The sequence below is a fragment of the Lepidochelys kempii genome, chromosome 18 (genome assembly GCF_965140285.1).
Source record: "Lepidochelys kempii isolate rLepKem1 chromosome 18, rLepKem1.hap1, whole genome shotgun sequence".
In the NCBI taxonomy this organism is placed as follows: domain Eukaryota; kingdom Metazoa; phylum Chordata; order Testudines; family Cheloniidae; genus Lepidochelys; species Lepidochelys kempii.
Genome location: NC_136397.1, coordinates 23,413,121 through 23,425,384, shown reverse-complemented (window position 1 = coordinate 23,425,384; position 12,264 = coordinate 23,413,121). Strand labels below are relative to the sequence as shown.

At 65.6% G+C, this 12,264-nt stretch overlaps 1 protein-coding gene across 8 annotated transcripts in view; it reads left to right on the top strand.

Annotated features, from left to right (window-relative positions):
* Positions 1-11,481, top strand: part of PLEKHG5 (pleckstrin homology and RhoGEF domain containing G5) — a 126,242-nt gene extending 114,761 nt beyond the window's left edge. For all 8 annotated transcript variants that reach the window (XM_073316944.2, XM_073316950.2, XM_073316945.2 and 5 more), the window contains 14 exons: positions 90-275; positions 1,360-1,530; positions 1,986-2,081; positions 2,571-2,621; positions 3,638-3,787; positions 3,884-3,994; positions 4,074-4,223; positions 4,604-4,741; positions 4,829-4,948; positions 5,214-5,346; positions 5,970-6,085; positions 6,826-6,983; positions 7,254-8,192; positions 8,529-11,481. In XM_073316944.2, coding sequence (XP_073173045.1) covers positions 90-275; positions 1,360-1,530; positions 1,986-2,081; positions 2,571-2,621; positions 3,638-3,787; positions 3,884-3,994; positions 4,074-4,223; positions 4,604-4,741; positions 4,829-4,948; positions 5,214-5,346; positions 5,970-6,085; positions 6,826-6,983; positions 7,254-8,192; positions 8,529-8,538 — 2,529 coding nt within the window. In that variant the 3' untranslated portion in view covers positions 8,539-11,481. The remainder of the gene's footprint in view (positions 1-89; positions 276-1,359; positions 1,531-1,985; positions 2,082-2,570; positions 2,622-3,637; positions 3,788-3,883; positions 3,995-4,073; positions 4,224-4,603; positions 4,742-4,828; positions 4,949-5,213; positions 5,347-5,969; positions 6,086-6,825; positions 6,984-7,253; positions 8,193-8,528) is intronic.
* The last annotated feature ends 783 nt before the right edge of the window (positions 11,482-12,264 follow it).

Sequence of the window (12,264 nt, the reverse complement as noted above, 5' to 3'; positions counted from 1 at the left end):
TGGGGCAGCTCTGGCCCCTGCCCGGGGCTGTTTGTGTGAGTTCTCCCCACTCTCAGCAGCCCCTAAGGTGTCTCTCTCTGGAATTCCAGGCCCCCGGGCGGAAGCGGAAGAACATGAATGAGTTTCTGGGCGATTCCAGCATCCCGGGCCAGGACCCCCTGCAGCACTTCAGCTGCTCCCTGCCCAGCAATGGAAGCGATACGTGGAAGAATAGGGCCGCCAGTCGCTTCAGTGGCTTCTTTGGCTCCGGTGCTAGCACCGGTCCCTTCGGACGGGTACGTCAGCTGCTTGGCACCAGGCTTGGGCCTGTCCCTGCTGCCAGGGGCTCTTGGCTCCCAAATTTCTGCTGTTGAGTGGAATTCGGAGCAGCACCCCCCCACACACTCCATAGTCTCTGCTGGCTGCCATCTGGGGCTGTTTGCCCAGGGAGGAATTCCTGGGCGCCAGGTTCTGCAGGGCAGAGCTGTGGGCTGTTGGGGGGATGGCGCTGACCGCCTGTGTCTGGGAGGGGCAGCATCATTCCAAGCTTCTGGCAGGTGTTGGCCTGTGTCCCCTGCCCACTGGGCAAGGCCGGTCCATGCACTTTGCTGGGGCGCTGGGTTAGTTTGGGACAGGAGGTCAGAGGTTGCTGAAGTTGGCAGAAATGGGCCTAACCCCAGAGCTGGCGGCAGGCACCTCCTGGACAAGCCACTTGGTGGGATTCTTTGGCTGCTCTCAGCCCAGCTAAGGAGACCTGTGCAGAGCCAGGAGCTGCCTGGGTTTGGAAAGGGATGGGGTGGGGTGTGTTGGCTGCGGCAGAGCTCAGCAGAGCAGCAGCGGGGTCTGGAGCCCACCAGGGGCTGCTGCCTGAGAGCTCGGTGCTGCTGCTGAGCCGGGGCACAGCTGGGGAGGGAGTGGCAACCTCCCGTCTGCCTCGGCTCTCTGTGCCCTTTGTCCTCTCTGTGGCCTTCAGCCCCAGGGCTGGATTGAGGCAGGCTCCCGCAGGTGCCCATTGTGAGTCACTCAGGCCTTCTGCAGGGGCCTGCCGCTGCACGCCAGCTGCCTGGCCTGGGGCTCCTTGCCGAGCATCCTGGCACGAGGCCCAGTGATGGCCAAAGGCCGGGAATCCCCTATGCCAGGGCCTCAGCCACCTGCCCCATCCCGTTATTCTCCTCTCCTGCCTGGCCGGGCGGGTGCTGTGCTCCAGGACGCTGGTGCAGGCTCTGCAGCCCCTCGGCGGGAGGAATTCTCCCAGCGGGAAGCTGGGTCTGTGAGCTCCTGAGCGGGCAGCGCTGGCAATGGGAGAGGGACCCTCCGAGTGGAAGCAACCCCCTCGCCCACCGCTGTGTGTTCTTAGCCAGCTGTGCTCCCTTCCGCTAGGAGATGGATAAGATGGAGCAGCTGGAGAGCAAGCTGCACAGCTATAGCCTCTTCGGCCTCCCCAAGCTCCCCCAGCAGCTCCGCTTTGACCAGGACTCCTGGGAGGAAGAGGAGGACGACACCAGCCTGTGCCTGGAAGACAGCTGGCAGGAGATCATCGAGGGCCCGGAGGTAATGTGTCAGGAGGGGGCTCTGGCTGGTGCAGAACATCCCAGCAGGGTGCTGTGGTCCTGGGGTGAGATTTCCCAAAAGGCTGGGCTAGAGCAACTCTCCTACAGCCACACTGCTCCTGTTCCCCGCCACGGGCTGCTGGCTGGGGCCCACTGCACCTGTTCCCCCAGGTGGCCAGGCAGGAGGGAGCTAGACCTCCTCCCAAACACATTTCAGTGCCTTGGCCTCTTTCCCCCTTCTGGGATGTTGCCCTGTGGGACTGGGATTCTGCTGGGCCCATGAGACAGGGCCTCTCCTCACGTCCTGGCTGGGGGAGGCGCTAGGCTGCCTCGTGCGCGGGAGACGATTGCAGGCAGGAGGCTCGCTCCCTGCCCGTCCTGCTCTCGGTGGGAACATCGCACTGTGTCGAGGGGCCCCCGCAGCCACATGGTGCTGACCCTTCTGCCCTTCGCCAGGCCCTGACCCGCCGGCAGTGCCACCAGCAGGAGGCCGTCTGGGAGCTGCTGCAAACAGAAGCCACCTACATCCGGAAGCTGAAAGTGATCACAGACGTGAGTCTGCCCTGCCCGCCTCGTGGCCCTGGGAACGGGCAGAGCCAGGCTCCTGCCAAGCCATTGTGGGGGGCACGACGGGTGTTAGGCCAGTGACTCTTGGAGGCCAGGAGACTGTGACGTGCCCTTCCGGGGGCAGAGGGCTGAGCCAGGGCAGCTTTCACTGGCTCCGTCTCTGCCAGGAGCAGTTAGTTTATTCTGTACGCTGCGCTCACCAGTGCAGCATCCAAGAGCCCCTGGCTGGCTGGGTCTCAGCTGTGCCTGGCCATCGGCTCGCAGCCACAGCCTGGAGCTGGGCTGGGTCGGACGGGTGTCCGTCACGGCCTGCACATCATGCAGCCTCCGGCCCCCAGTAGGGAGGGACACCCCCATCCAGGGCTGCGGCCTGTTGAGATCCTCCCCCGCTGGTGGCCCGGTGGGGCATGGGCGTGCGCAGAGGGAGGTCGGATGTGCCGGCTCTGCACTGCCTGCTCTCTGTTCTCTTTGCAGCTCTTCCTCTGCTGCCTGCTGAACCTGCAGGAGTCAGGGCTGCTGGGGGAGGTAAGGGCCCAGCTACCCCCGGGGCTCGGGGCAGCAAGTCCATCATCGCATGCAGGGTCCTCGCAGGCATAAGCCAGTCCCAGCCTCTGCCCCTCGCTCTGGGCCAGCGAGGGGCCCTGGGCTGCCGCGCCCCGTGCTGAGAGGAGCCCCCCGGCCCCCAAGCGGCCCCGCCCCACACTGGGAGGAGCTCTCTGGGTGGCCCCGCCCCACACTGGGAGGAGCTCTCTGGGTGGCCCCGCCCCACACTGGGAGGAGCTCTCTGGGTGGCCCCGCCCCACACTGGGAGGAGCTCTCTGGGTGGCCCCACCCCACTCTGGGAGGAGCTCTCTGGGTGGCCCCGCCCCACACTGGGAGGAGCTCTCTGGGTGGCCCCCCCTGCACTGGGCGGAGCTCTCTGGGTGGCCCCGCCCCACACTGGGCGGAGCTCTCTGGGTGGCCCCGCCCCACACTGGGTGGAGCTCTCTGGGTGGCCCCGCCCTGCACTGGGAGGAGCTCTCTGGGTGGCCCCGCCCTGCTCTGGGAGGAGCTCTCTGGGTGGCCCCGCCCCACACTGGGAGGAGCTCTCTGGGTGGCCCCGCCCTGCTGTCAGACTGGGGCTGACATGGAGCCCTAGGGTGGAAGGTGTCGTGTGGCGAGGTTGGGAGCCTGCAGCAGAGACACAGGGATTTCCCCGCGCGTTAATGGGAGGAATTGGCCCTCTGGACCCTGAACCAGCAGCTCTGCTCGAGCTAATGGACGGTCCTTGAGCTGCGCGGTAGCCTGGCCTCACACCCACCGCAGGGCGTGTGGCGACGATGTGCCCAGTGCCTCCCGCAGCGAGCCCGTCTCCCCTGGGCAGGGCAACGCGGGCTGTGCCGCTCTGGGCAGCTGCCCTGGAGGCCCAGGAGCAGGGGATCCCAGTGCTGCATGGGGATCCCAGCCACTCTGTCTGGCAAACCCTGCCCCTGTGTGCTCTGCCAGGGCTGAACCGCCAGGGCGTCACCAGGGCCCCACTGCACCCCTTGCTGTGCTTACAGGTGGAAGCTGAGCGTCTGTTCAGCAACATCCAGGAGATTATCCAGCTGCACCGTGCCCTGTGGGGCAGTGTCATGGCCCCCGTCCTGGAGAAGGCCAGGAAAACCAAGGCGCTGCTGGACCCTGTGGACTTCCTGAAGGGATTCAAAATGGTGGGTGTGAGGCCGCAGGTGCCGCTCGCTCTGCCATGGTTGTGCCTGGCGGGGAGGCGCCCTGGGCTCTGACGGGCGCTCTGGTTTGCCTTGCAGTTTGGCTCCCTCTTCAAGCCCTACATCCGCTACTGCATGGAGGAGGAGGCCTGCCTGGAGTACATGCGCGCGCTGCTGCGGGACAGCGACCTCTTCCGGGCCTACGTGACGGTAAGGCCTGGAGCCAGGCGCACCGGTGCCGGCCCGCGCCGCCCCCGAGCCGCTAACGCGCCCCTGTCTCTGCTTCCAGTGGGCAGAGAAGCACAAGCAATGCAACCGGCTGAAGCTCAGCGACATGCTGGTGAAGCCACACCAGCGCCTCACCAAGTACCCGCTGCTGCTCAAGTCGGTGCTGAAGAAAACGGACGACCCTTGCACCCGGGACGCTGTCATCACCATGGTAACCTGCCAGGGAGTGCGGGCGGATGGGCCATGCCTCCCCGGGTAGGCTGCTGCCGGCCAAGTCAGCGGCAGAGGGCGGGCAGCCTGCGTCCCTGCCGTGCCTTGGTGCTGGCCGCGGGCTCCCGTGCGCCCTTTCCCCAGGGCCGGGGCGGCCAGTGCCCAGCAAGCAGCCGTGTCCCCAGTCTGCAGCCAGTGCTGGCTGTGCCTGGCAGGGTCACCCAGACTCTGCCTCCTGCCTCCGCAGGCTCCTTGCCAAGCCTGCTGGACCAGGGCGTGGGGCACGGGGCCTGGGGCAGGGCTCCTCGTCACGCCTGCTGTGCCAGGGGCTGCCAGCCACCAGTTTCCCCTATGCGCCTCTGACCGCTCCCCTTGTGGCAGATCAATTCCGTGGAGCGGTTTATCAATCACGTGAACTCGCGGATGCGCCAGCGGCAGGAGCAGCAGAGGCTGGTGGCCATCCTCAGCCGGATTGACTCCTACGAGGTGGTGGACAGCAGCACGGAGGAGGTGGATAAGGTATGGACTGTGTGGGCAGGGGGCGTGCAAGCCGGGCTGGCCCCTGCCCCATGCCCCCTGACTGCGTCCTTTCTCTCTTGCTGGCAGCTCCTGAAGGAGTTCCTGCGCCTGGACCTGACGGCCCCCATCCTGGGCACCTCCCCCGAGGACACACGGCAGCTCCTCCTGGAGGGGAGCTTGAAAATGAAGGAAGGTAAAGACAGCAAGGTGAGCAGTGCGGCCAGAGCAGAGCTCCCAAGCAGCCCCCGGGACCGGCCTAGCAGTTACCTCAGCCAGGGCTTCCTTTGCCTGAGGAGCTGGGGGTGGAGGGTGCAGCAGGCGTCCGTCCTCGCCCCGCAGCTGGCTGGTCTTGGGAACCAACTCCTGTGGGCATGGCTCAGTAACACGACCTCCAGGGTCTCACCTGGCCGCCTGCCCCAGCGCCTGGCTGCTCAGCAGGATCCCATGAGCCCTGTGCTGTTGCCTTCTCCAGATGGACGTTTACTGCTTCCTCTTCACGGACCTGTTCCTCATCACCAAGCCGGTGAAGAAGGCTGAGCGCACCAAGGTCATCCGGCAGCCCCTGCTCGTGGACAAGATTGTCTGCCGGGAGCTCAAGGACCCCGGTGAGCATGCGGGACTGGGATCCAAGAGCCGGGCCTTGGCTGTGTAGCTCCCCTGGGCTCCTCTCCTCAGAGCGTCTCCCCTAGCCCCTCGCAGCCCCTCTGAGCTGGAGGAGCTTCCTCTCTCTCTCTTTCCCCCTGTCCTGCCAGCCTGTGGGCAGGAGACTGAATCCCGCTGCCTGCTGGCAGACTGAGGCTGCCAGGGCACAGGGCTCTCCCTCCATCCCCACAGAGACTGACCCCCTAGTGCTCCCAGCCCCAGGAACCCCAGGGCTGGGAGCGTGGGGAGCAAATGGCTCGGCTCCTGCCCTTCGTGTCTGGGCTGTTACAGCCTCTGCACCCTGCCCTCCTGCAGCACGACAGCACCGTCGCCCCCGGGGCTCTGGCGAGGACAGAGGCTGCAGCGTGATTTGTCCCTGGGGCCTGGGCACTAGGCCCCTTCTGACTACGCATGGCCAGAGCCCTGCTCACTCTGCTGCTCTGGTGCCTTCCTGGCCTTGTCCCGAGAGCTGGCGTGTCTCCTTGCTTCCCTGTGCTGGGCACTCACCGTGTCTGCGGTAACTTGCCCGGGCCGGTGGGAGGTGCCTTTGCTCATGTTTGGTTGCTGCCTCCTGTCCCCCTTGCAGGCTCCTTCCTCCTGATCTATCTCAACGAGCTGCGCAGCGCCGTGGGAGCCTACACCTTCCAGGCCAGCGGGCAGACCCTGTGCCGCGGCTGGATCGAGGCACTGTACAATGCACAGGTGATTCAGGAGCAAACACTTGCCTTCCAGGCAGAGCACCTTTCCGCCAGGCCAGTGCTGAGCCGCTGCAGCATCCCCAGTCTGAGAGGCGGTGGGCGTTTCATCTAGTGCCGGCACCAGCCTGGGGTTTCCAGCACCAGCTCAGAGCGCGTGCCCTTCTCTGAGAGGGGGCCAGACAAGGAAATGGAGACGCAGCCAAGGCCTGCCCTGTGCACTCCTAGCTCTGCCAGCAGCAGGCAGACCTGCAGAGAGACTGGGTGCACACAGGGACACAGGCAGCCCGACCGCTGCCCGAGGTGTCACCTCTCTCCCCCGAGGGTGACCTTGTCCCCAGGAGCATTTGAAGCACAGTCACTCCCAGGCGTTGGTTATCTCGCTGCAGTCTCACCACTTTCGGCAGTGGAGACAGCCTCGGACAGTGCACGCTTCCCCTGGAAGGGCCAGTGGTGCAAGCTGTCATGCCCTGCAGTGAATCTCCCTCCTTTACCATCCCCTCCCCGGGGGCTGCCAATGGCAGTGCTGCGTCTCTGCTCCACAGCCAGCAGACCCGTGTGGGCACGGGCAGCATGTCTCAGGCTGTGTGCAGGCTGCTGGGAACCGGGCCCACTGCCGGGGCAGTCCCGGTGAGCACACAGCCCCTGACCGGTGTGGAGCCCCTGGTCTGGGATGGGGATCGGCGCCCCAGCTGGGGACGGCCGTGTTCTCCCGTTCCTACGCTGTGTCCTGCCCCTTCCCCACAGAACCTGCTGCAGCAGCTGCGTCTCCAGGAGCAGCAGCGTAGCCAAGGGCAGCATCTGCAGAGCCTGGAGGAGGGAGAGGACGGGGAGAGTGGGGCCTCGGCAGCCAGCTCGCCCACCATCCTGCGCAGGAGCAGCAACAGCCTGGACTCCCAACAATGGTACAACCCCCTCCCGCCCCCCCGTCAGAGCTCAGGGGCCACTCGCAGTGCGGGCCAGGGGAGACTGTCCAGCCGGGAAATGCGGCATGCCAGGTGCTGCACGGCCCTGCAGGAGAAGCCTGGCACCTTGTGCCATCAGGGCCCCAAGCACACATCACGCCCAGTGCTGGCCGCTCCCCTCGCTCCTGCCCCGCCCCAGTGTGCCGCAGCCTGGAGCCAGCCGTCCCTCCCAGCCCCCATCCCTGGCTGACTCTCCCCTTGCTCTTGCAGCCCCTCCGGCGGCTCCACGGAGACCATCTCAGTGGTGGTGGTGGATGCCAGCGAGGAGCGCTCCTTCCCGGACTTGGAAGTGGGGCCGTTCAGCTCGCAGTCGGACGAGACCTCCATCAGCACCACCGCTTCGTCCACCACCCCCACCCGGGAGCTGCTGGAGGAGGGCGGGGAGCTTGCAGAGACACGTGCCCCCCTCAGCTCCACTTGCCTGACGCTGGATCCCAGCGGCTGCAGGTCGGCGTCCATCGACAGTGCCTACGGCACCCTCTCCCCCACCTCCATCCAGGAGTTTGCTGAGGCGCAGCAGCTGGAGCCAGGGGCGGAGGATGGGGGGCCCCCGCAGGCGCAGCGTGCCCCCTCGCCCAAGCTGCGCCGCAGGACGCCCGTGCAGCTCCTGCCCTGCAAGGGGAAAGCGCTCAAGTCCAAGTCGGAGGCCAGCCTGCTGCAGCTGATCCCAGCCTCGCCCCTCCTTGCCCAGAGCAAGAGCCTCTGCGACCTCTTCATGGCTCCGGGCCCGGCCACGTTCCTGGCAGGCCCCAGCCAAGGACGTGCACGGCGCGAGGCCCCGGCTGGCTGCCAGAGGACTAGCAGGGCGGGCGCCGGGAGCCAGGGTGGCCGGTCGGACTGCCGAAGCCTGGGCCTGAGCACCTGCAGCAGCAGCAGCGGTGGCTCCTCGTCAGAGCTCTCCGAGCCCGAGGAGCTGGCGTGCGCCAAGGGCTTTGCTTGCCCAGCCCAGAGCAGCGACGCCTCCCCTGTGGAGCCTGGGCAGGATGCTCCCCCAGCAGGGCCCGAGGGGGCTCCCGAGTGCTGCCAGGAGCCGCCCCTTGCGCACCGGACACTGTCAGACCCGCAGGCGGCCCAGCACCGCAAGCTGACACTGGCTCAGCTGTACAGGATCAGGACCACCTTGCTCCTCAACTCCACGCTGACCGCCTCGTGAGTGTCACGGGGCTTGCTTGGCCTGGCCGGGGTGGGCGCGTGGGGGGAGCCCATGGGCCTCTTTGCACAGTCACAAGGACGCTTGCTGGGCCGCAGCCAGCTGGCGCCAGCAGCCCCAGGGGCTGGGCCATTGCAGATCTCCCTCACCCACGTGGCAGGGCACATGCATGGGGCAAAGTCTGGCTTTTCCCGTCAGTCTCCTTCCCTGAGTGGCAGCCCCGAGGCTCAGCGTTTCTAAGCTCAGCTCCCTGCGGTGGGGGGAGGTGCCCTGGGGCTGTGTGTGCTCCCTAGAGCAGCCGGCTAAGAGCGCCTCTGTTTGCCTGTCTCTTGCAGGGAGGTCTGAGAGCTGCAGGGGCTCCAGGAGAGGAGCAGGGCTGCCAGTTCCGCCAACCCCCGACGATGGAGCATGAGCGCCCAGGGCGCTGGGAGATGTTAGGCTGCAGGCCCCAAAAGCAGCGGCCAGGAGCGTGTCAAGGCTGCGTGTGGATGGGAGAGAGACAGGGCACAGGTGTGTGGACATAGGGTGTGCGTGCGTGGATGCATGTCTCTGTGGGGAGTGTGCATATGTACACGTGTGTGTGGGGAGTGTGAACATGTACACGTGTGTGGGGGTGCGTACGTGTGTGCGTCTATGGGAGTGTGTGGGGAGTGTGCACATGTACACGTGTGTGGGGGTGCGCGTGTGGGGAGTGTGTGTGTGGGGAGTGCATGCGAGTGTGCGTGTGTGGGGAGTGTGAACATGTACACGTGTGTGGGGGTGCGCGTGTGGGGAGTGCGTACGTGTGTGCGTCTATGGGAGTGTGTGGGGAGTGTGCACATGTACACGTGTGTGTGGGTGCGTCTATGGGAGTGTGGCGTGCCTGGGGACAGACTCCATGGAGCCGTGGCCTGGGTTCCTCCCTGAAGGTGGACGCGCTTGGGCTGGCCAGGGAGCCCTTCCTAGGACCGGGGCTGGCCGGGAGCTGCTCCTTTGCACTTTGAATCCCGGGAGCCCCTGCAGCCACGCCTGAGAACTCTGGAGCCGAAGTTGGGCAGAGGACGCCCCCTACAGGACCTGGCTTCTCAGACGTCGGTCGCTGTAGCCCAGCCCCACACTGCTGGCCTGGGCGGTGCTCGGAGAGTTCCTGGCAGTCAGTGAGCAGGGACCAGTGCTGCCACCTCATCCTTGGAGCGCCCCTGGTCCAGAGGGCTCTGCTGGGCTTCCGAACTCGCCTGTCCTGCCGCAGGCCTGCGGCCAGCTCCGAACTGACAACCCCACACCCCAGGGTCTGGCAGCGCAGGCTGGGGCTTGTGAGCTAGGTGTGACTGCAGCCTTCCATGCACCGCTGGCCTGTTGCAATGGGGGAGACACACACGCCACGTTGCATCAGGTTCAGCAAAAGCCAAACACTACAGCAAAGACTGGGACCTCCCGCCTGCTGGGACCCCATCGTCGAGCTTCCCACTTCTCTGTGAACCGTCTCTGCAGAGAGCTGTTTGTCGCAAGGGCTGCAGGGTGAAACCTGCCCAAGGCCCAGGAGCAGGGGGTTCGGAGTGCACTTTATTTGTGGTAAGCTGCATTTCCTGCAGCAGCACACAGCACCTACAGCTGGAAGGGAAGGGGCAGAGGGGAATAGCCAGAACTTTTCCCCTTCCTCTCAGCTCACATGCCATTGCGGCCTGCGGCCTGGGCACCCTGGGAGCTCTCCCGAGGATGGCAGTTGTGTCCTGAAGGGGGTTGTGCTGCAGGAGCCAGAAGCAAAAGCCCCTTTAAATTCCAGCACTGCAGCAAGGAGCCAGACCTGGGCAGCCCCTGCCCACCGCCAGCCACCACGGCTGCTCTGTCGGCTCCCTGCTGGGGTGAGTTGCTTCTTCCTGCATGACCAAAGCCCCCGAAATGTGGTTTTCCACTGAGGATAACGCCCTGGGGGGCTGCGTTGTCACCGAGGCGGTGGGCTGGGTAGCTCAGGCACTGGCTCCAGGAAGTGGCGATGGGCTTACTGAGGAAGGGATCCAAACGTTGGCAGTGGGTGAAGAGGGAGGAGAGCTATGCACTGGCAGCGGGGTGCTGCCATGGACGCTGTGTCCTGCTGGCCATGGGCGTGGCAAGGTCACAGGGGCTAGGAAGGTGGAGGAAGCCGGGGCAGGCCGGGGAGTGGGGTGATGTCAGACTGGGGAGGGGCATGGCTGGACCCATCAGCACCACATCTCCCAGCTCCAGTTGTCTGGGCTCCCGGCCTCACTTTTCACGGGAAGGAAAGGCGGGGCAGTGGTGCTGGGGGCTGGGCCGCAGGGTCCCTCTCCTGCTGGCTGCCCTGCTCGGCTGAGGGTGCGCTGCTCCTGCAGGGGTGTGGCTGGCGGCTCCCCACCTCCTGGGGGGCTGGGTCCTCCGGGCAGCTGGTGGCTGTTACAGGGAATCCCGGGCAGGCAGCCAGGCCAGGAAGGGCTGTGTATGGAGTGGCTAGCATGGAGGTGTGTGGGAGAGACCAAAGGAGCCTGTGGGGAGCGGGGGGCCACGGAGGGCCCTGTGCTGGCTAGTGTTCCCGCGGGTGGGAAGGGAGCGTTGGACCACACTCCCACACTGGTCAGTGCACACGGTGCTGGGGAGGGGGCAATGCCATGGGGGCCTTGCGTAGGCCTCACTCAGACCCCTGCCTCGGGGCAACGCTTTGGCCACCAGAGCTGGTCTCTGGAGCAGCAGCAGGAGGCTTGTGCAGCGAGCACCCAGTGGCAATAAGCTCTTACCCCAACGCTTCCCACTGCAGCCCCAGGGAGGGGGACCACTTTTCCTTCCTGGCTGGGCTCCCTGCACTAAGCCTAGGCCCTCTGCAGCTGGGGCCAGTACTGCCTGGATGGCAGAGGGCAGGGCACTGCTGGGGAGTTCGTTACACTTGGCTGCCAGCAGGCCGTGGAGGCTGCTGCAGAACGGCAGCAGAGAGTGGGAAGGGACATGGCGGCTGGGTGGCAGATTCCTCTGCCCGGTCGTTTCCAGCCCCGCGGGCAGGCACGCTCACCCAGGGATGTGTGTATATAAAGTTGCATATTTATTAAGCTTGGTGTTGATTTTCTGAAGCTGCGTCCTGGCTGGTTTGCGGCAGGGAAGCAGCGTTGCCTCCCCTTTTCCTCCCTGCCCCTGGTAGCTGAATGGCTGGGCCCCGGGCTGCCCTGGAGGGTGCAAAGCAGGAGTCCTCTCTTGGCTCTGGGGCTAGTCCATCTTGTCCGTTGAACATTATCCCTGCGCTGTGCTGTCCCGTCCTGCCGCCACTGCCTCCCAGGTGAACCATTAAAGACAGTGCGTGTGCGCTCAGTTGTTGTTTGTCCTTTAACAAGGGTGCGGGTGCGGTGGGGGCCCTGCAGCTGCTGGCTGGCAGTTGCTCGGGCGGCTGGCTGTGTTCTGGGGCCATGCAAAACACTGCCAGCTGACCTGGCCCCCCGGGAAACCAGAGCAGCCATCGCGTATGCCCTCCAGCCCTGCCCCTGACACGGGGTGAGGTGCAGAGCCTTGTTCCAGCCCCGTACCCTCCACAGGTCAGAGGGGTGAGAAGGCATCTTGGCATGGCTAGAATCCAGCCCCGGCTACTTCGGGCACGCCAGCTCCAGAGCACCAGGCATTGGGCTTCCTGGGTCCCGTGAATGCTGGGAGGTGGCAGAGCTGGGGTTAGGCACCATGGGGCAGGCCCCAGCCTGGGGGTCCAGTTCCAGCCGTTCTCCCATGAGAACTCCTTTGTGCTTTTCCATGGCGCTAGGCCCAAGGAGCAGAAGCTGGTGTAGGGGCGGCGTGTGGCTACTGCCAGCTGGGCCTGCAGTGCGGGGGGTCAGCCTCACTCACCTGCTGCGGGAGAAGACCGCCCACGGCTCTGCTCCCAGGTGCCAGCCACAGGGGTGGTTTGACTTCTATACTTGGGGCGGGGCAGCAGCACCAGGCAGGTCAACTGGGCCATGCGTGTGTGTGGTGAGGGGGGATTCCATGCCTGCCCAAGGCTTTCAGCTTTGGGGGGCAATGCCTCTGCCCCCCAAACTATACCCATGGTGCCAGCGTCCCTGGCAAGAGGCTAGGGCATGAACCCTCGGCTGCTTCTCTGCAGCCCTG